At 42.3% G+C, this 24,000-nt stretch overlaps 1 protein-coding gene across 1 annotated transcript in view; it reads left to right on the top strand.

Annotated features, from left to right (window-relative positions):
• LOC147034874 (sulfotransferase 4A1-like) overlaps nt 1–24,000 on the top strand; it is a 58,899-nt gene that overhangs the window by 34,558 nt on the left and 341 nt on the right. Inside the window, exons 5-7 of the mRNA XM_085890438.1 lie at nt 3,731–3,825; nt 5,337–5,475; nt 20,545–24,000. The exon at nt 20,545–24,000 is cut by the window's right edge and continues 341 nt beyond it. Of these exons, the coding sequence (XP_085746564.1) occupies nt 3,731–3,825; nt 5,337–5,475; nt 20,545–20,660 (350 nt within the window). The 3' untranslated portion in view covers nt 20,661–24,000. The remainder of the gene's footprint in view (nt 1–3,730; nt 3,826–5,336; nt 5,476–20,544) is intronic.

Genomic DNA, 24,000 nt, shown 5'->3' with positions numbered 1-24,000 from the left:
GATCAAAATCAGACAAAGGTCAAGGTCACAGTGAGGTCAAACATCCAAAAAATGATAACTCGAGAACGGAAGAAGCTTCCAATGTCAAATTACACCCCGTGATTCAGGAGGGTGGTGGCTAGCGCTGATTAGATTTTGGTAAAAATCGGTCAAAGGTCAAGGTCACAGTGAGGTCAAACATCCAAAACATTCGATTTTTGATGGTTTGGTACAGAATCATCATAGAAACATCTGGTTTGTGTCGCTACCTTCTCAAGAGACAGCTTTTATTAGACAAGGTCAGAGGTCAAGTTGACGATTTCGTAAGTACCAGTCTATGACTGCTTGTTTGTCTGTTTGTAGGCACGATAACTCGAGAACGGAAGGAGCTATCAATGTCAAATTACACCATGTGATTCAGGAGCGTGATGGCTCGTGTTGATTAGATTTTGGTCAAAATCGGTCTCAGGTCAAGGTCACATTGAGATCAAATATTCAATTTTTGATGGTTTGGTACAGATAACTCGAGAACGGAAGAAGCTACCAAGATCAAATTACACGACGTGATTCAGGAGGGTGCTATCTATCACTGATTAGATTTTGGTCAAAATCAGTCAAAGGTCAAGGTCACAGTAAGGTCAAACATAATTCTGTAAATTAATGTGGAGAAATGCAGTATTTTTGTTTCGCGCGACGTTACGAGTTCGTTTTAACTTCGATTTTAATTTTGTCTTCAGTTTTTGCGATCGCTTGGGACGCTTAAAACTCGGTTGTCGAAATTCTGGTAAAAATCGGATGTTTTGGAGACGTTTTAAGATTGTATAAAAAATATTTCACTCGCCGCGTCACAGCTCGTCACGTGGTGCAGCGTACTCGAGCAGAGGCGTCGTTGAGTCATGTTAATGTTTTCCGTGCTCGCTGACGGTGTTTTCAATAAAGATGGTGTTTAAAATCATTTTTCATCCCAATAAAGGTTATCGTCGCATGCCTGACTCGCTGAGCCGTCGGATTATGTAAAGATTGTTGGTGGATGGCCGAATATTACGGTTTTGTGACTTTGATAAAATAATATTAAATAATTGCGTGGAGAAATGGAGATTTTTGCTTCGGTCGACGTTACGTTTTTTGATGGTTTGGTACAGAATCATCGTAGAAAGTTCTGGTTTGCGTCGCTACCTTCTCTAGAGACAGCTTTTATTAGACAAGGTCAGAGGTCAAGTTGACGATTTCATAAGTACCAGTCTATGACTGCTTGTTTGTTTGTTTGTTACTTGCAAAATCGAAGGTTTTTCAAGGATGTTGGTTCGTCGATTTTGTTATTCTGTCTGTGTGTGTGTGTGTGTGTGTGTGTGTGTGTGTGTGTGTGTGTGTGTGTGTGTGTGTGTGTGTGTGTGTGTGTGTGTGTGTGTGTGTGTGTGTCTGTCGCTGTTTATTGCCTACAAGTAACAATTTCAAAACCGATCTTCACGAAACTTCACCACATGGTAGAGTTTGTCATAAGGAAGAAGCCTGTTGTTTTTAAGATCAAAAGATCAAAAGGTAAACATAGGCCAAAGGTGAACAAGTTTGGTGAGATTTCAAAAATCCTCATTTTTCATCTGATTGACTTAAAATTTGAAGAGGATTTATATATCATGTCACTGAATTCAACTAGCCCTTTATTTTTATGTTAACAGACCAAGAGGTAAACATAGGCCCACGGTCAACAACTAAGGTTGTATTTAAAATCCTCAATTTTCATCTGATTGACTTGAAATTTGAAGAGGATTTATAGATCAGATCACTGAAATTAACTAGCCCATTATTTTTAAGGGTAACAGACCAAGAGGTCAACATGGGACAAAGGTCAACAACTAAGGTTGTATTTTAAAACCCTCAATTTTCATCCGATTGACTTGAAATTTGAAGAGGATTTATATTTCAGGTCACTGAATTCAACCACCAATTACTTTTGAGGTCCCTATTGGCCACAAGGTCAACATAGGCTGAATTTCTAAAATTGTCAATTTTCATTCGATTCACTTGAAATTTGAAGAGGATTTGCATATTTGGTAATTGAATTCAACCAATTATTTTTGAGGTCAAATTTGTTTTCTGGATTTTGCAAGTATCATGCTCTGCATGACGTCGTCTTCTTGTTTGTTTGTGTGCAGGGTATCTCAAGAAGTTGTGGACAGATCTGGACGAAATATTGTGGACAGGTTGGGTGTGCAACTAGGATGAACTGTTTAGATTTGTGTGAAGATGCGGATCCGGCTACTATAATTTTTTAAACGATTCTTCACCATTGAAAGATAGGGCCAAAAACGATATGTAGCATGATACTGTATCTCAAAAAGTTGTCGACGGATTTGGACAAAACTTGGTGGACGCATTGGATGTCTGACAAGAATGAATTGTTTCGATTTTGATCAAGATCCAAATCCGGATCTGGATACGAGAATTGTTTAATTTTTAAAATGATTCTTCACCATTGAGAGATTGGGCCAAAAACGATATAGTGCTGTCTAGCATGATGTATCAAACATGTATTGGGCCCGATATGTTCTCATCGATCAGGCATTACGTGGTGGAGGTGTGCGCTCTACTGAGTTCACTTCTCGTTTATAATCAGTGGTTGTGACAGCTATTCATATAGCAAATACAATTTCAAGTATGTTTTAATTACTCATTCTGTTCGCTGGTTGCATCAGTCTTGGGGGTTCAAGTGATTCTGTTGGTTGAGTCCCTCCCACACCTCCATACCCAATAAATCAGGGCAGGAATTTTAAATTCGATCACACGACAAGCACACAATTGTGAAACTCTTTTTGAAAGATACTTTGGGATCTTTAACATCCAACATCAAATGGTAGTCGTTAAGACAGCTGGCATAACCTTTGGACAACCAGTAGGGTACATGAAAACCCCAAATTAGGTTTAACTTCAATAGTTTTTGCCTGAATGGTCATCTGAAAAAGTTGAGATCCTCTCCAGACGATGGCAATCTCATAAGGCATTGGATTTTTCAACTAAAAGTTGGTAATAGTCTGTTTACCAATATGGGTAACAAAGTGCAAATGATGAGTATTAGCCCTTCTTCAAAGCAAAACAATGAAATGTGGGTTGAGGAAATTTTGAGTACATCAGGTCAAAGATCAAAGGGACTGGATCAAAAGTCTAGGGTCACAGATAAAAATGCCCTGGTGGGATATAATATACCATCTTACCATGATACCAGCTCGGAATTTTGCAGTGTGGCATACATTTACTGCAGGAAGATGCTCCGACATGTTATGCATCTAGAGTTACCTCTGTCTGGAAGAGACACTCGGCTGCAGCTTCTTCCCTGGGCTGCACAGAGTCCTGACAAGAAAGCCATCGAAAATGTCTGGGAACTTGGATCGGGCGCTGTGGGAAAGTCGTCTCTGCCAAGTAATATGTAAGAGCTGCAACAAAATCTACTCCATATTTGATAAAATCTGAATCAGGCTATCACACAGAATATCATCGATTCAATATCTTCATGGGTTTAAGGACCGTATGATGCCAAAGGACGGGCTATCAGATACTAACATACCATGTAGTCCATTTGCTTGTGTTTGTATCACAGATTGTTAGACAAAAGTTTGTTTACAATTGGGTGTGTTGATTCCTTTCTGGCAGAGCACCGTCGAAACAAAAATCGTTGGTTTAACAAATATATTGCAAAATATTGTGTAGGTTGTGCTTTAAAATATTTTCCTTTTCCCTTGTGTTGTCACTATTCCAGTGGGGTATGGTTCTTGGTTCAAACATGTGTCAGAGTTTTGGAAGCACCAACAAGACAACAACATCTTGTTTCTCAAGCATGAGGATTTTCACAAGGTACTTATGTAGATGCTGAATTTTGAAAAATAAAGTTGCTAAGAGCATTGTAAAGCTAGTCAGCAATGTTTATGACATTCTTGATTTGTATAGGTACAAGTAAATAGCCGACTAGCAGGATAGCCGAGAAGGAGGCAGGCACACTCACTTCTGAGCCATCTAGCCTGGTTTCAAATCTCGGCCCAGTTGCAAACTGTCATCTTTGTCTTTCACATGCAAGACGAGACATCAATGTGTGCTCCCTCCCTCTGATGGACGTTAACCCAGAGGGTCTATCTGACATTCGTCCTGTAGGTGATGGTGGATGATAAATATCTCACGGTGTATTTCTTGAAGAGTAGAGCCCAAACACAATTGAAGGGGGAGAAGGGGGGGGGGGGAGGGAGGGAGAGCGACGCTTCACCAAACGCTGCTATACATTGCGGGAGGGAGGGGTGCTCGGAGAAAGAGAGAGAGAGAGAGAGAGAGAGAGAGAGAGAGAGAGAGAGAGAGAGAGAGAGAGAGAGAGAGAGAGAGAGACAGACAGAGAGAGAGAGAGAGAGAGAGAGAGAGAGAGAGAGAGAGAGAGAGAGAGAGAGAGAGAGAGAGAGAGAGAGAGAGAGAGAGAGAGAGACAGACAGACAGACAGACAGACAGACACAGACAGAACCATCGGTGTCAAGAAGCATGAATATTAGAATGCACACATTTAAGAACCTTCAGCTTCTCACGGGTCTATATCGTCAGGAGTTTTTGTAATACGATCTGCAACATATCATCTCTCTGGACGAGTTGATCGGCAACTTCTCCAACTGTTTCATTGTGCAGAAGCACATCCCCTTTCTCGCAGCTGTACTTGCAAGTACTTTTGGTTTATTAAAAAGCTTTTTTTTGTCGTTTCATTCCACAAAGCTTACCTGCGAGGCATGAAAGATGTCCAGGTTACCCTGATTTATTTCGTTACCTGAGGTTTCTGCGCATGTGCGTTGAGCAATCTGGGGCAGATTATGTCATTTTGAAAGTCGGGTATTGCCTGAGATGAACTTGTAGATGCAAAGTATGGATCTGCTGAATCATGTTATGTGGAAAATAGATGTCCCTGACTTGGATGGTGGTGGACAAATGGGAGGAGATGAACAGCGGGGGTTTTTGGGAGATATGGGAAGGATAATGAATGCAATACACCAGGGGTTTGAGTACCTGCAAGGTCTGAGACCAAAATAGCTCGTGGAAGCATTGCGACTGCTGTGGGGGTTTGTTATGTGTTGGGGTTGTTGTGTAGCTGTTTATTGGCAGAAAAATTGCCAAAGTTTGGGAAGTCATGTGAGTTCACCGGTGCGTTCAAGTCAAGAGAGTGCGTGGTCCTCTCCAGATTCCAGGTCAGAGAACAAAATAAACCAAAAAACAAAGGTTTTACAGCCAGGAAGTGCCTGTGCTGGGTTTGACCAAGGAGGTAGCCGGACATAGCAGCATTAGGTCAGTCTGCAAGGTAGATCTTGACTGTTGAAGTTCCAGTTACCATTTGTTTGCAGAATCTTGACGGAGTGATTTCTGCACTGTCGACGTTTCTGAGGGTGAGCTACACACAGGAGCAGATGGATGCGACGGTGAACTACTGCCAGGAACTGGCAAACCTCTGCTGCAGTTCAGAGGCACTCCCAACAAACCATGGTATACTTGACATGTACACTATATGCATTACACCTTACCATTCACGACTCCACCCACTATATTGTAACATCATTTCATCATTCGCCTTTCTTCATTCATGGAAAGATGATATTAAATTTTTATTTAAATTTTAAATACAGCACTTTTCAAGCATATACTGAAAGACTTTAAAATGAAACCTGGTTTGACAAAACTAGGTTATGAAGAAAAAAGTTGGGGTTAGAAATTGAGAAATGAGAAAATGTCATCAATGAACAGACCTCAACAAAGAAGTTCCACAGTGGCACACATGGAAATCAGATACAGGAAAGCAGACCAAAGAAACCCCACAAATGTCATTAAATTGTTGGCAGAGCCATGGCATATTTAATCTTCGAATATTCTCTTTTGAATGTCAAAGATTCCATGACACCTCAGAAAAGAGTAGGTCATTGTGTATCACAGCCGAATTACAAGTTCCTGCTGGAATTTAGAAGAATATGATGCAAGTGCATGACATAACCACACCTCAGTAATGATTTTGCAAGAAGAATATATTCATAATTTAATCCAAGCCAAATATTAATCTGTTAAATTACAAAATATATATATATATATATATATATATATATATATATATATATATATATTAATGTATCTATATTTTGATATATCTATACAATATATATCTATCTTCTTCTTCTTCTTTCGGCTGCTCCCGTTCGGGGTCGCCACAGCGGATGATCCGTATGATCCGCATAGTGATTTGGCACATGTTTTACGCCGGATGCCCTTCCTGACGCAACCCTGGTCGCCTCTTACGACACAGGAATATGGTACACCTATTTTAACCGGGGTATACACCGGCCCAGTATACTGGTACTCATTTCGCCGACCTCGGAAGGATGACAGGCTGAGTCAACCCCCTGGTGTATTAATTCAGTGGCCCAACGGGGCTTGAACTCAGAACCTTTTGGATCCCAAGCCGCTGCCGTAACCAATGCGCCAACACCAGGATATATATATATATATATATATATATATATATATATATATATATATATATATATATATATATATATATATATATATATATATATATATATATATATATATATATATATATATATATATATATATATATATATATATATATATATATATATATATATATATATATATATATATATATATATATAGTCATCCCCCGTTTATCGTGTGGGTTACGTCCCAACCCCCCCCCCCGCGAGAAGTGAAAATCCGCGATGAATGGACGCCTCCCCCAAAAATGCCTATTTTTTTTATAAAAGCGGTGTATAAACACGATTGGGTTTGATTTCTATTGATCGCATAATAAACGCTGGGTGGTGAGTCAACACGATTGGATTTTATTTATATCGAGTGAATATAAACCTTCCTCTGGCACTTCGGTTCCTTGCCAAAAGCTTTAGAAGGTGCAGGGCGTTTGGGCGCCATCGTTGGGCTTGGAGAAACAACGTAGAAAATATTCGAAGTTCACAAGCGAAACTTTGTCTCGTGCGTTGTGTGACTCGTCGAGCACCACGCGTTATAATTTATTGCTTAAATAATTTACATTTTATATATTATTACCGCGATGTACCGGGGGAATCCGCAGAAAAAAATAGTTAGGTTCCAAGGGAAAAACCGCGATGGAGCGGGGGCGCGATCGGTGATCCGCGATAAACGGGGAATGACTGTTTATATATATATATATATATATATATATATATGTATGTATATATATATATATGTATGTATATATATATATATATATATATATATATATATATGTATGTATATATATATATATGTATGTATATATATATATATATATATATATATATATATATATATATATATATATATATATATATATATATATATATATATATATATGTATGTATATATATATATGTGTGTATATATATGTATATATATATATATATGTATGTATGTATGTATATATATATATATATATATATATATATATATATATATATATATATATATATATATATATATGTGTATGTATATATAAAATGTAAATTATTTAAGCAATAAATTATAACGCGTGGTGCTCGACGAGTCACACACACAAGAGACAAAGTTTCGCTTGTGAACTTCGAATATTTTCTATATTTTTTTCTCTAAGCCCAATGATGGCGCCCAAACGCCCTGCACCTTCGAAGGCTTCTCGCAAGGAACCGAAGCGCCAGAGGAAAGTTTATGTTCACTCGATATAAATCAAACCCAATCGTGTTTATACACCGCCCAGCGTATAATAATCACTCGAAAAATCAAACCCAATCATGTTTACACACCACCCAGCGTTTAATATTCATTCGATATAAATCAAACCCAATCGTGTTTACACACCACCCAGCGTTTCATGATCACTCGATATAAATAAAATCCAATCGTGTTAACACACCGCCCAGAGTTTAATAATCACTCGAGAAAATCAAACCCAATCGTGTTTACACACCACCCAGCGTTTATTATGCACTTGATATAAATCAAACCCAATCGTGTTTACACACCACCCATCGTTTCATATTCACTCGATAAAAATAAAACCCAATCGTGTTTATACACCGCCCAGCGTTTAATATTCACTCGATAGAAATCAAACCCAATCGTGTTTACACACCACCCAGCGTTTAATATTCACTCGATATAAATCAAACCCAATGGTGTTAATACACCACCCAGCGTTAATTATGCACTCGATATAAATCAAACCCAATCGTGTTGACACACTGCGTTTATAAAAAAAATGGGCATTGTAAGGCATTTTTTGGGGAGGCGTCCATTCATCACGGATTTTCACTTCTCGCAGGAGGGGGGGGTGGGGGTTTGGAACGTAACGCCCGCGATAAACGGGGAATTACTGTTTATATATATATATATATATATATATATATATATATATATATATATATATATATATATATATATATATATATATATATATATATATATATATATATATATATATATATATATATATATATATATATATATATATATATATATATATATAACGGGGCCCCCTTCTCGCACTATCTCAGCGCGGGGGGGAAACAGGAGGGGGTTGTTGATGCTCGGGGGGATGAGGATATCTCGCTGGCTCGGGTCCCGCGACGAGCGTCTCCACCACGACCTCGGTCGCGTTACCGGCCTCCCCTCTCCGCAGCTCCCCGACTCTGACACGAGCGCCCTCTCGACTGCCTTCGCCGCCGCCGCCACCTCTCCAACTCTCCCACTCTCCACAGCTCCGTCCAACTGCTTTCTCCGACTCTTCTCTTGACTGACTCTTTCCAACTCAACTGCCGTTTTGGCGAGCGAACGCGGCCCTTTATAGCCCCCCCGTGGCTTCGCTCCTTCACCTTCGACCCTTTACCTCTCGCTGGCTCCCCATTGGACAGAGGAAAAGTGGGCGTGAATGCTTTTTGATCCACGAATCTGCATATAGCGATTATACTCCGACGCACCCCTGTATATATATATATATATATATATATATATATATATATATATATATATATATATATATATATATATATATATATATATATATATATATATATATATATATATATACAGCTGTGATACACTGTGTGATACACCTATATATATATATATATATATATATATATATATATATATATATATATATATATATATATATATATATATATATATATATATATATATATATATATATATATATGTATATATATATATATATGTATATATATATATATATATATATATATATATATATATATATATATATATATATATATATGTATATATATATATATGTATATATATATATATATATATATATATATATATATATATATATATATATATATATATATATATATATATATATATATATATATATATATATATATATATATATATATATATATATATATATATATATATATATATATATATATATATATATATATATAGATAGGTGTATCACACAGTGTATCACAGCTGTATATATATATATATATATATATATATATATATATATATATATATATATATATATATATAGGTGTATCACACAGTGTATCACAGCTGTATATATATATATATATATATATATATATATATATATATATATATATATATATATATATATATATGTATATATATATATATATATGTATATATATATATATATATATATATATATATATATATATATATATATATATATATATATATATATATATATATATATATATATATATATATATATATATATACAGGGGTGCATCGGAGTATAATCGCTATATGCAGATTCGTGGATCAAAAAGCATTCACGCCCACTTTTCCTCTGTCCAATGGGGAGCCAGCGAGAGGTAAAGGGTCAAAGGTGAAGGAGCGAAGCCACGGGGGGGCTATAAAGGGCCGCGTTCGCTCGCCAAAACGGCAGTTGAGTTGGAAAGAGTCAGTCAAGAGAAGAGTCGGAGAAAGCAGTTGGACGGAGCTGTGGAGAGTGGGAGAGTTGGAGAGGTGGCGGCGGCGGCGAAGGCAGTCGAGAGGGCGCTCGTGTCAGAGTCGGGGAGCTGCGGAGAGGGGAGGCCGGTAACGCGACCGAGGTCGTGGTGGAGACGCTCGTCGCGGGACCCGAGCCAGCGAGATATCCTCATCCCCCCGAGCATCAACAACCCCCTCCTGTTTCCCCCCGCGCTGAGATAGTGCGAGAAGGGGGCCCCGTTCCCACCCCATTGCCAGACACTGTCCGCGAGGCCCGCGGAGTCGGGGCGCCACCGCCATTTTGCGGCTCATCACCAGACGGGTAGGCTCGACGCGGTCTCGGCCCCAGGCCCGTCTGCCCCCTCATAGTGGAGGGTGGTCCCTTTTTCTTTTGCTTTGAGTATATGTGTTGTCGGCGCCGTCTGTGAAGTAAAACTGTATAAGTGTTGCTGTGTGCTCGGTAGTCGGTGGTAGATCTGCATTGTGTTTCACTTTTACATTTGCTTTTTGTGCATTATTGTGGTGTTTCTTCTTTTACATTTGCTTTTGGTGTATAATTGTATATGTGTGCTATCCGTGTGCCATCGCGAAATAAATGTGCTTTATGTTGAACTGTTTTCCCGCTTCGCTTCGTCTTTTCCTTTATTGAATCTCCATCTTACTTCACGTAAAGGGTTGGTCGTGGGCAAATACGCCCGATAATTAATCGAACCGTCGGGGTTGACGATAACACCGCTCGGTTATCCCGATAGTACGGAACGGGTCACTTAAAGTGGCCCGTGTCCGAAGTCGACCTGCGGCGAGGTGCGATCGCCCGGTCTACCCTCCGTGTGGGTACTTAGGTAGATCGAATTTGGCGAGCAACCCTATCCCACGCGGGGGGCCGATTGGCACGATCGTGGTGAGGCCGAAAGGCCCACCCGTGACTAGTTCCCGGCGTTAGTCCGAGAGGGTCACGACGGGATTGTCCGTCCGGTGGGCGACGTGCCGCGATTCGAGTTACGTGGCCGCTCGCACGCCGGCGGGCGCGAATCGGCAACACTGGTGTCAGGTCGTGCGATATAAACTCATCGCCCTCCTCGCGGCACTGGTATCGGAGAACGGGAAAACGGGCTCTCCTGTCTCCAGCTAAATTCACGGGAATCGGTCCAGGGGTGAGAGGAGCGACCCCCGATTCCCTCCAAATTACGAGCGAGCTAAATTAACCCTTTACGAGAAATAAGATGGCGTCTCAAGGCGAGCGGGAGCCGGGGGTATTAGAAATGGATGTAGAATGTGTAGAATCCATGGTCCAGGATGAAAACCCCGAGCAGGAAATGTTGGTTGTGCAGGAACACGAACTCGTCCAACTGAACCCAGAGCCCGAAATAGGTGCGGCGGCGGCCGCGGTGTATGACACCTCCCCACCTCCCCCTCTCCACCAAAACCCCCCGATCCTTGCCGAATCGGCTCACCCAAGCGCACCCGACATGGCCCAGCTATGCGCCATGCTGGCGGCAATGACAGCGAAGATGAATGCGAACATGAACAAGCAAATGCACGAAGTGAAAACGAAAATGGATACAAGCACAAATGAAATGAAAAACGAAATAAAAGGCATGAACAAGCAAATGAACGAAATGGAAACAAACATGAAGGAAGAAATGAAAGAGCTGCGGGGTGAGACGCAGAACATGGGCCGAAGCCTGCAGGCGGGCATGAAGGCAGGAACCGCAGAGCTCAAAATGGCGACGCCACGTGTGGGAGCGAACGAGCTGGGAGGGAGTGCAACAGAACAGTGCAACAGCCCGGGCTGTCGGGCCCGCGGTGGAGGCGGGTAAGGAAAAAATAATTCGGGGGACGTGTTGGGCGAGGGTCGTGACGGAAAAAGTGACGGTGACCGAGAGGGAAAAACCAATTCGGGTGACGGAGACGTGCACGAGGGAGATAACAAGGGAAGAGACGGAAATAATAGTTGAGACAAGGGAGGTAAAGGGTGAAGAGGTGACTGAGTTGGCAGAGACACGGGAGATGGGAACGATAGAGGGAAGACTACACGATGAAGACGGGGATAGAGACGCACACACACACACACACACACACACACACGGAGGTAGTGGAGGACAATGGGGGTGAGCTGGTGGACTGGGTGGAGACCCAGTGCGAGCAGCGGGATGGCCTCCTCCAGGAACGAGGGGAGGGAGTATGCCCCCTTGAGGCGAGTCACGACCAGGTGAGTTCGGTCGTGCTTTGCGAGGTTGAGAGGAGGAGTGCTGCGAACAGGTGCACGGAGAGCTTGGGGGGTATAGAGGCCCCGGAGACCCTTGTGGGGACACGAATCCCCATTGTGGTTGTCCCGGTGTGTGTGGTGTCGAGGTGTGTGCTCACGAGTGTGGTGAAATGCGTGCTGCAACGGCGTGTGTGAGAGCGACCGAGTGGGTGACAAAGACCCCGTGTGTGGAAGCGACCCCGTGTGTGAGTGAAACACCGCGGTTGAGTGCCCCTGCGTGTGTGAGTGAGGCACGGTGTATGAGTGAGACACCGCGGGCGAGTGCCCCCGCGTGTGTGAGTGGTGTAGTGGCAAGTGTGCCAAAGGGCGTGCTTCCCAGCATGCCGTGTGTGGATGAGGCACCGTGTGTGAGTGTCGCCGTGTGTGTGAGTGAAACGGCCAGTATGAGTGAGGCACCGCGGGCGAGTGCCCCAGCGTGTGTGAGTAGTATGGTTTGTGTGAGGGAAATGGCACGAGTGAGTGAAAGGCCGCGAGTGAGTGGAGCCACGTGTGCGAGGGAGGCGGCATGCGTGAGTGAAACGGCCAGTATGAATGGAGCACCACGTGTGAGTGGTATGGGTAGTGTGAGGGAAATGGCATGCGTGAGTGAGCGGCCGAGTGTGAGAGAGACAGCGTGTGCAAGGTCGCTATGTGTAAGGGAGATGTCGGTCGGCATGTGTGAACATGCAGCCGCGTCTCCCGGGGTGAATGTGATGGAATGGACTGTGAGCGTCGTTACACGCAGGAATGCGTGTGTTGAATGGCGACGACGACGGCGACAGAAGAAAGAAAGCCGAGTAGCGGCTGTAGCTGTTTCGGGGACCGTGCCGGGTTCACCCAGCAGTGAGCACGAGGTCCGTGCTGTGCAACGCACGAGACCCCCACGTGCTCGCTTGCGAGAGTGAAGTCCCGGTCCGGAAACGCCAGCGGTGGATTTGCCGATCCCGCGGACGGACAAAGTTTAGGCAGGATTACGGATTTGGACCGGATGGGATCTCCATGCGGGCGTGTGTGTGAAGCTCCAACGGGCAAAGCACATGTGTTCGCGTGGGGAACCCCTCGAGACGTGGGGCTTGTGTTTTTTTTTTATGCGCACGGTGACGTCATGGCTGCACGTGGGGTTGGAATCCGGCAGGAGGGGTATCCCTGCCGGATGGTACCGTCCAAGGAGGGACGAGGTACACGTGCAGCTGCATGACGTCACGGGCAGGTGCAAAGTGCGCGAGCTGTGAGTTGCCGCGCTGGTGCTGCGCATGTAAAAAAAAACAAAACAGCAAGCCTCACTTTCGGGTGCACAGGATTCCCGGGCAAGGGGTGGAAGACCCCCTTACCGGGGCACAGGATGGAAACTAGTTAGCGGGAAGGGTTAGCTTAGTTAGACCGACTTCATGGGGCAGGGGTAAGTCCTCATGGAGTCCGTGGAATGGATTAGTTAGAGGGATTTAGATGAGCTTTAAGTGGGGAAATAAAAGTTATTTTAGAGATTTGGAGACAGTGACAGCCTTTGGATGTGTAGAGTTGACGTAGTTTAGCTACGTAGTGTTAAATGGAACGTGCTATAGTATAAGGGACGACGTGGGAGCACGAGTTAGTTAGGGGAGGTAGTTAGAAGGATGGCAGAGTTCAGCGGTGAGTGTGTTGAAGAGTTGGTGAGTGAAGTGGAAGCATGTGCTTGGTGAGTGAGTGAGGCCAGCGGGTCTGTGTGAGTGGAGTGAATGGGGAATGCATGGTGCGATGAGTGCTTGGGGGGAGGAGTGACTCCCGCCCAAGGGACCCCGGGGTCAGTGTAGAGTGAGTTAGGGGGTTAGTTAAATTGAAAAATGGAGGTCGTTTTGTTGTTGGTGTGAATGTAGGCTCGAAACCCATTTGGAGGGGTGCAGGAGCCCTGTTGACGGGCTGGGAGCGTGGCTGTGAAAGGTGAGTATCGCTGAGTGGGTACCCCGGGCACCAGGCTAGTCGGCCGTGGTAGGCCAAGGGCCCATGGGGGGCCGGGATAGCGTCGTGGGCACGGGTGCGCCTGCTTGGTGCGGGGGCCCGGGGCGCCATTAGCCGCGTGGGCAGTGTTGTGGGCACGGGTGACCCTCGGAAAGGGGCCCGGGAAGCCAGCCTGCCACGTGTGCGTTTCAGGGGAGGTGCCATGGGGGGCACTCCCCGGTGTTAGGGAGCTCGTACGCTCGGAGGCAGTGTAGTGCCCGGGGGTGCCATCGTCGGAGAATCGGCAGAGGGTCGTGCCTGCCAAAGGGAGCCACGTGTCCCAGCCATGAGACCGTGTGAGGGCACGGAGAGAAAATTGGGGGGCGAGGCCCGAAATTGTGAGGACACCAACACAGGCGACGGGAATCTGGGTTGTTAGAACCAATAGTTTAAGCGAGAGGCGCTTGTTGAAAGCCCCGGGGTAGTTTAACAGTTAAATGGTTAGGGTAGATAGGAAGTGTACCCCTCCGCACCATCCATCCCCTCGCTCTCGTTGTGGGCCGCTGGACCCACTTTGTGTTATAGATCGCTGAACTCTGGGGAGGCCATCCTGAGGCTTCGTTGGGCCTCGGCACAGGGCGCTAGCTCTCCCTTGTTCCCCTCCGGGAAGGGAACGTAGGGGTTGGGAGTAGGCTAGGTGACAGGATAGGTTAGCCGAACAAGGACAGTAAAGGGGGTTAGGGGACGATTTATAGTGGGGAAGTAAAAATAAAAACAACAACAACAAAAAAAATACATATATATATATATATATATATATATACATATTTACATATATATATATATATATATATACATATATATACATATATATATATATATATATATACATATATATATATATATATATATATATATATATATATATATATATATATATACATATTTATATATATATATATATATACATATTTATATATATATATATATATATATATATATATATATATATATATATATATATATATATACATATTTATATATATATATATATATATATATATATACATATTTACATATATATATATATATATATATATATATATATATATATATATATATACGTATTTACATATATATCTACATATATATATATATATATATATATATATATATATATATATATATATATATATATACATATTTACATATATATCTACATATATATATATATATATATATATATATATATATATATATATATATATATATATACATATACATATACATATAGATATCGATATCCAGTGTACCATACTCTATGATACACAGCGTTGGTCTTGCCGAAGCAGTTCCTCGGCCTGGTGTTATGCAGGGCGGTTTTCCATCTCTCTCCCAGCAGTAGTTCGGGCAGGAATTTGGAATTTGACCGGGATGCCGGCGATTGTAAAGACACTGTGGGATATTTAAAGAGCACCAACTCAAGGCGGTGGACGGGATACCAGTTTACCATCCATCTGAAGGAAGGTGTTGCACTTTAATGAATTACCTGGCTTGCCTATGAAACACCAGGACAGTTTCTAGATGGGTCGGGATTCAAACCCAGGATAGATGACCTTGAGGTGAGTGTATGTACCTCTCGGCCATATACTGTATATATCTTGACGGATTAATTGGATGATGACTGAAAAATATACAATATATTGTCGCAGAGTTGGTCAGCTCAGGTTAACCCCCCAACACAAATTTGTCAGAGCCAGGTGGTTAACACCGAGAGCCCCTGGACAGCCGAGCGGTCTTTATTATTCGGAGGCAGACACGTTGACCGATGGAGATTTCAACACGTTTTCGAAGAGCATGGCGGAGGTAGCGGACGGGTGGGGGATTACGGCACAGGAGCACTGCACCAGGACAACACAAGGGGGTTTAATCTGCAAACCCACAACAACTGGATGAATACAATTTCTTCAAAATAAACACATTTTATGCACATCCACAAATATTTCCAAAGACAATAATGTCAACGGAAATAATGATACTAATAAATAAATAACGACTCCGGTCCATGTCTCGCACATGGACACAAATACAGACAAATGTGTGACAAAAATGAAAAGACCTCCCCCCTCCAGCCCCTTTAAGTACACTGATACACAGCTTGGGCCTGAGCTGATCCCCGTCGAACCCAGAATGGAGGCGCTTTCACCCACACGTGGACACACAGGCAAAACGGCGCTTCACTTGTAGCCGTGCAGACGTTCGCCAGGCAATCTGCAATCAGCTTTTCATACACAAAGGCTCCAAATGTCGCAGCCTTCCTTTTCCCAAGGTGCCACCTGCCTCATGCGGTTCTCACACCCACCTCGTGTGTGTGCTCTGCCAAACTCCCATCTTTTCCAGATGGAAGCCTTCCACAATCCACCCGTGCGATGTGCCAGCCTCTTCTGTGTCTTCGATCATTCCCCTCTCCTTCTGCGCTCCATATCTTCCGCCCCCAGGGCGTAGCCTGCTCGCCCCGAAACCCGGGAAGGCGGGGCTTCTCCTGTTTGTTGTTGTTTCAGGGACGCGTTTCCCAGCTTTACTGCCTGGCTTGCAATATCAAAAACATCGGGAAAATCACACTGGGCAATTACGTACTGGGGAATTTTTTTTACTCCCTCGGCTAATTAACACCGCACCACCCCTCCTGTGGTGACATGTACCACTTGAGCTCACAGATTCCCTAACTTAGTTACATGGAGATGCTTTTACTCGTCCACGGACCAAGCAACTCGACACAATGCTGAACTTTCTTATTTAATCATTCCATCTACCCTAACAACCATAACAATACGCACGCACACACACACACACACACACACACACACACACACACACACACACACACACACACACACACACACACACACACACACACACACACACACGACCATCCTTGACCATGATGTGGAACGTCGGCAGAAGCCTTCACTGATGTTTTTTCTTCTGTCCTCACTTAATTTTTACCCTCGCTAAAGGAGACGGGATTACTTTTGGGTTCATTTGTTTGTTTGTCTATTTGTTTGTCTGTTTGCTTGTCCACACAGAACTTTACTGTTTTTCTCCGCAACCGCTTGTCTGATTGAGACAAAATTTTCACCATAAGAGCGACAAATCAAGAAGAATATTTTATTGATAATTATGACGTCATGGGTCACGTGGTGTGGTCGCCATGTTGGAAAAACGGGAAAAATTTGGCGGTCTGTATCTCTGAAACCGCACCAAGGAAAAAATTGAAATTTAGCACATAGCAAGTACTCCTCATGGGGAATGTGATTTTTTATGACGTCATAGGTGCCTTCGCTATGATGTCATAATTGCATATGTAGAATGCTACATCTCATCAGTATGAACATTTTTGAGGGTCATCGAGGGATAAATGGTCCACAGAAAAAAATGCGATGACATCATCGGTCATGTGATTCAGCAGCCATATTGTTAAAAAAAAAACCTTCAAAAATCTTCTTCTCTGAAGTGGCTGAACAGATCGATGTGAAACTACACGTATGACCACCTATCCATGAGGAACAAAAGGTTCACACATATGACATCATAGGTCACATGGTTTGACAGCCATATTGGATTTACCCCAAAATCTAAAAAATCCTCTTCTCCAGAACAGTTGGACAGATTGAGGGGAAACTTCACACAAATGTTCTCCAAGCCTTGGGGATACCAGGGTATTCATGAATAATTGATAGTCACATGGTCTGGCAGCCATATTGGATTGAGCGAAAATCTTAAAGAAATTCTTTCTCTTGAATCGCTGAATCAATCAACATGAAACTTCACAATTATGATTTAATAGTGATGGAGAATATATTTTTTAAATTTCAACCTGAATCAGGAGGACCTGATTGAACGCTTGGTCTGGCAGCCAGAATTATTTCTTCTTTTTGATCTGATTTCTTTTTAATTTTTTAGAATAATGTTCACTTGGCTGTGCCTGGATGGGTTTGAGGATAAAGGAGTAGCAGCTGAAATCTGAATCCTATCCAGGTTCCTCCTGATGAATTCATCTTTGCTTTTTGCTTGTTCGGGTTCCTTCTGATGACTCCAATGCAGGACCTACAATATTTTGTCTTCCATTTGATATGAATTTAATTAATTTTAATCCAATTCTAAATTAAATTGAAGATTAATAAACGTCATGGATCATGGTCAGGTGTCCAATCAAAGCATGGTTGCATCAAAGTGGGACGTCTTGGTACCTGGTCATCACTGCCAGCAGTTATAAAGTGAAAGTTCTAATTATGTCTTTTATTAATTACAGAACACACCAGTACACAAATGCCACGCAAAACAAGTCCTGGTGAGAGTGCAATCTCTGCTTGCACTTTTTCTTGTTCACCTTTATTTGATTTTAAATTTGTTTTCTCTGCAACCACATCAGCAAATGAGACAAAACTTTTAACATCGGAGCGCCTACCCACGGATATATATTTTTTTAATGCATGATGATTAAATGTAAAATTCAGCCAGCCTTCCAAAAAATTCAGTTTTTTGCACGTGTGGGTTGCAAGGTCCTCAACCTCTGCTCACTCAGCCTTGGCAACATAACAAAGAATAGCTGTTGTGATTCTGAATACGACATGATGCTGACGTCATGTTTATATGTAAACATACGTTTGTTTGGCATATATAAACAATGCATTAGTGTGGGAGATGCTTGTTGCTAACAGGTGGTGCAGCATTTATTGTTATGGAACTCGATCCATGCCTTGCTGCTTCACCAAGTTAGGGGGTGCAATTTTTACAAATACATGGTGGCCTGAAAGTCATTTTACCCCTCCCCAGTAAAGCATTTGTTCTTAAACTTTTATAATATCCAGGTTGTATTGTGCAGTACTTACAATAATTAATCAGTTATTGTATATGCATGATGCAGCACCAGTGTTGGCTAATCACAGATAGTTTGTTCACACACAGTTCCAACTGGCATGTTCACACCCGAAACGTATTATGTTTTGTGTTTCAATAATCACGTGATTCACAAAATTTGCTGTATTTGTGAAGCCTTTCAGTGTATGACTCTGTTAGCAGATTTATTTGTTATTCTTTTGTTGTAATTAAATTTTTAGTGATGTTCGTTTTCTTAGTTGATGAACTCAAGCCTCGACAATCCTCGTATTGTTTTGTGTCGGTTTTTCTTTCTGTTAAATGGATTGCCATTTTTGCTTTACTGGGAATTCTTTCACCCTCCTGGGTTGAGGAACCACTGCACAGAGTAGATATATGTTGAATAAAATTTGACGAATTGGAATTAAAGGAAGTCAGAGTAATTGACGTATTACATACAATTAAGGAGAAAATAGAGAAGCAAGGGTAGGGGAGTATGGGGAGGAGGGGGATAGAAATTAATAAAGTTTCAGGAGGAAATGAGATGAAGAGCAGTGCGGCGAACATGTGGTGGGTCGAGTCGGGGGTCCGACGGTTGTACGGGGAGCATGGCAAAAGGTTCTAAAATTTTTACATGTATAATTTGTAGATGACCCAAAAAGGGACCCATTAATAGTTTTTTAAATCAGGTTAAACAAAATTAAATAGCATCATTGATTGTATTAATATTTATTGTGTGTTCCATTCAATTTATACCTGCGCATCACAGCATTCTTATACTCTTGAACTAAGACAATGTTCAGAGCCAGAACAATGCTTTACAAAACCATAAACTTGTCTTTTAACATGAAAAATATGTCATAATACAATGTCCACAAATGAATGTCTTGTATCAGCAGAGCAATGTGTTATTTGATAGGCCCAAACGAGATAAAGGTGATGATGTTCTCGAACATGCCGGAGGCAGTACCATGACAGGATATCTCAGAAGTTACTAACCTGACTTTGAGCCTTGTAGGTTTTATTCCCGACCTGACGATAAACCATTATCCTGGTCTATGTGGACAAAGCATCAAAGAGTAATCTGTCCTTCAGAGGGGACCTTTACTTAAGCTGGCTGCCCATGTGCTGGTTTGTGGACTTTAAAAATTCCACAGTACTTTTCAAAAAAGTAGTCACTTAATGCACTGCTAGTTTGGTAAAATTCTAAATTCTTGCTCCAATCTACATCTAGTGCATCAGCACCATAACCAGACCTCATTGATGGTGCAAGCTGCAAATCAAACCCGTAATGATATGTATACTTCACATAGATGTACAGTGAGATCCATGATCGACCTGGGAGGGATTCGAAGCTGCACTTTTCAATCCCAGAGAACAGTAGGGCCACCATTCATGGCAGAACATGCGGCAATTAGTAGGCTCTTGGCTTTCTACTTGCAAGTAAAATTGTAATGTTGATCAAACCCTGTGGATCTATACTTTGCAATCATCATTCTCAGAAACAAACTCTCTTTATGCAGGTTGCGTAGGACTTTGGAAGGATCTTTTCACTGTGTCCCTCAATGAGAAATTTGACGATGTGTACTGGCAACAGATTCCCAAGGAAGGCCTCGCTTTTGACTTCCAGTTGAGCTGAAAATCTAAAAATTCCCTTTCCTCTTTACTTTGGAGGGGATGACTGATCACTACAACTACGAAATAATGTAGCTGTCCAAGAAGTGACAATGAAGCACTTTAAGTAATCCATCCATCCATTGGAACCATACTCTGTGCAGAGCGTTGGTGCTGCCGAACCAGTCTCCTTGGCTATTGGGCATAATCCTGGATGGGTCGCCACTCCGACACAGTATATCAGCATGGTGGCACTCATTTTGCCGACCTCGGAAGGATGTAATCCGAAGCCCGACCAGGGTTGGGTCGAGTTAACCCCACCTGGTATTAATTCAACTTTAAGAAATGATATGAGTAAAGAGAAACGTTGCAAGCTCTCTACATTGTTGGAGCACATTAAACAGGCTGGAATTACTGCAGCCAACCAATGGTTGCTCTTCGAACAGAATGCCTATTGTTTCAATCCTTTACTCAGCTGTTTTGAAGAGAGAGGTTTCAATTGTTTCGAGAGAGGTGAAATATGGCTGCCCCTGCATAAAGTTCCTGAACGAACCTTTTCAATTGAAAGGCTATTTATTTAATGCATGTTATATAGCATGAACCTTGCTTGACAAACATAAGCAGAAAAGCATTGCAAGTCTGGAATTTTTACTCGAGCAAAACGTAATCAACATTGTTCGACCAAAAAGTAATGAGATGAAGAGATAATGGAGTAATGAGCCAATTGTATTGATTGTTGTTTTTTATTTTTAATAATATACTGTATAATGCATTATGTGGTTCACAGGATGGCCCAAGAGGTACGCACGCTCACCTATAAGATGTCGAGCCAGGGTTTGAATCCCAACCCAGCAGCTTTGAGCTCTCATTCCGGTGTTTTACAGGCAGTGTGATTGATCAATGTGTGTGCCGTCCCTCGGATGGACGTTAAACTGGGCGTTCCGTCTACCAGCATTATTTGGTGATCAGTAAAGATCCAACGGTGTCCTACACAAAGAGTTGGTGACTTACCACCAGCCATCGGCACTGTAAACAAATTACAAATTGCTGCCCTCACTGAATGTTGGGAAACCCATGGCTTACAGCTCAGTATATCCCGTGCGAAGAAATTGCTTTGGCAGCACCAACGTTCTGTAAAATATATATCTCATCTCATAATACATTGTGTATTATTTATTGCAAAGTGTATTAAAATCTCTAACAGCTCCTCTTTAGTGGTTTTTATGATCCCCATGCTTTTTCAAAAAAAACACTGGGGATATTGAAATCAGCTCCGTCCGTTCGACAGGCACGCTATCTCCTCCAACACGGTTGCACAGAAATTCACTAAACTTGGTAGTTCTGGTCACCACGTGACACGAAGGTCAAAGAGTAGTATTCGTTTTGGAGGCATCCCCTGGGGTGGGGTCAAAAGGTCAAATAACATAAAATGTAATTACTGGAACGATTTTTTAAACGAAATTTTGAATATGCAATCAACATTGGGCGATGCATGAAATACTTAATGATTTTTGGGGATTTGACGTCCAATTCATGTCCCGGGAGGGGGAGGGGGTTTAGGACTTAGGGTCGCAGGGGTCAAAAACTGGGGGGAATTTTTTTTAACTCAAAATTGGACATTCCTGGTGGAACTTTTTGCCATATTTCAGCTTTGCTTTAGGTGGGAAGCATGGGGATTTACGATGACACGCCATCCATCAACTGCGCTCTGCTATATTTTTAGTCTCATCATTCTACATAGTTTTAAGCTATGGCTTCAAATATTGATCAGAAGTTGAGATTATGTCGATATAATCACATTTCAAACTTAAATTCACTTTTTGTGTGCACACAATCTTTACAAATACTGTAGTCTGGCAAGTTATAGTGGTGAGGACACTGGAATGGCCATCAAAATTGTTGGTTCAAAAATCTATCTGAAAGCAGTAGTATTCAAGATTTTGATTCTAAGATTCTGTAAACTGAACTACTGTCATGATTAGGTTCCATCCATCCATTGGGACCATACTCTGGGCAGAGCATTGGTGCTGCCGAAGCAGTCTCCTTGGCTATTGGGCACAATCCTGGATGGCTCGCCACTCCGACACAGTATACCAGCAAGCTGGTACTCATTTTGCCGACCTCGGAAGGATGACAGGCAGTCAACCCCACCTGGTATTAATTCAACAGCTGAGTGGGATTTGAACTCAGGATCCGAGGATCTCAACCCCACCACCCTAACCATTAAGCCAACATCAGGCATACTATTAGGTTGTAAGTATAAAAAAGCAGCCTGCTCATTGTCTTTTTGGGAGGGGCAATCTGCCTTCCCCATGAGGAATGGTCTACATGTGCTATCAGTTCACACACCGTGGTTGTCTATTAATGCTCTCAGGGCAGCATGGGATGGACACTACTAGTTATATTCTGTCTGCATTAGCGGGTTGGCATCGGTTCACACGCACACTGAAACATCTCTATTAATCGGATTTTACTCCATGAACTCATCCCGAATTGGAAAATGCAGCCCCACAAGCCTCTTACACCAAGTGTCGCTGTTCACGCACCACATTGCATCAACACTGTCATCAAAGCGACAATGCTGTTAATGAACCATCTTCGTCATGCGCGTTTTCATCCATGTTGTGGTCAGGCAGAAGAAGTGCACATCACATGCGATGAGTACACCCTGGAGGAAGGTTCAAATATGCATCACACATCCACCCACAGAAACTACAATAACCTCTCATTAGGTGCTCTGAAACGATAATAGAAATGCAAATGTTGGAGAATACTTAACACAAATTTGTATGAAATGCACCAACCCACTAATGGAGAAAATATATGAAATACCACCTCTGGAATAAGCAGCACTGCTGCACAAAATCTCTCCAACTGGTTGAGAAGAACAGTGCACTGATAAAACACACACATCGTGACACTGGACGCCCAAAATCGGAACAGCACTATCAAGATAGCTGGGATACTGTGCTGAAGATTCGATTGCCCAATGAATGAGATCAAATTAAAACATCCATCCGAGTGATGCTCAGACAAGCGTTGAGGTATACCTTCCTCGGTAGTGATGAAGTCAACTGACTCATCTGCAATTGCATGAAAGTTAAAGTTCCTTGTGATATCTTTCACGGAAGAGGATGCTTGTTAGCTGATGCCATTGCAAAAATCAAGAGAGGACTCGGGGATAATTAATGAGGCTGTGTACCATTCATAGAGAAGAGGACAACATTAGACTACGACAACATTTGCAGACCTGCCAATGTTTGAATTATTGCTGGATAAAAACTACGGCCATAATTATATCCTAAGGGACATTGTTATGAAAATACTACTTGTCACAACACGGCACTGATTGTGAAGGTTAAAAA

The sequence above is a fragment of the Eptatretus burgeri genome, chromosome 1 (genome assembly GCF_056783735.1).
Source record: "Eptatretus burgeri isolate ZD-2024b chromosome 1, Ebu_testis_v1, whole genome shotgun sequence".
Lineage (NCBI taxonomy): Eukaryota > Metazoa > Chordata > Myxini > Myxiniformes > Myxinidae > Eptatretus > Eptatretus burgeri.
This window is presented reverse-complemented; position numbering and strand designations above follow the sequence as displayed.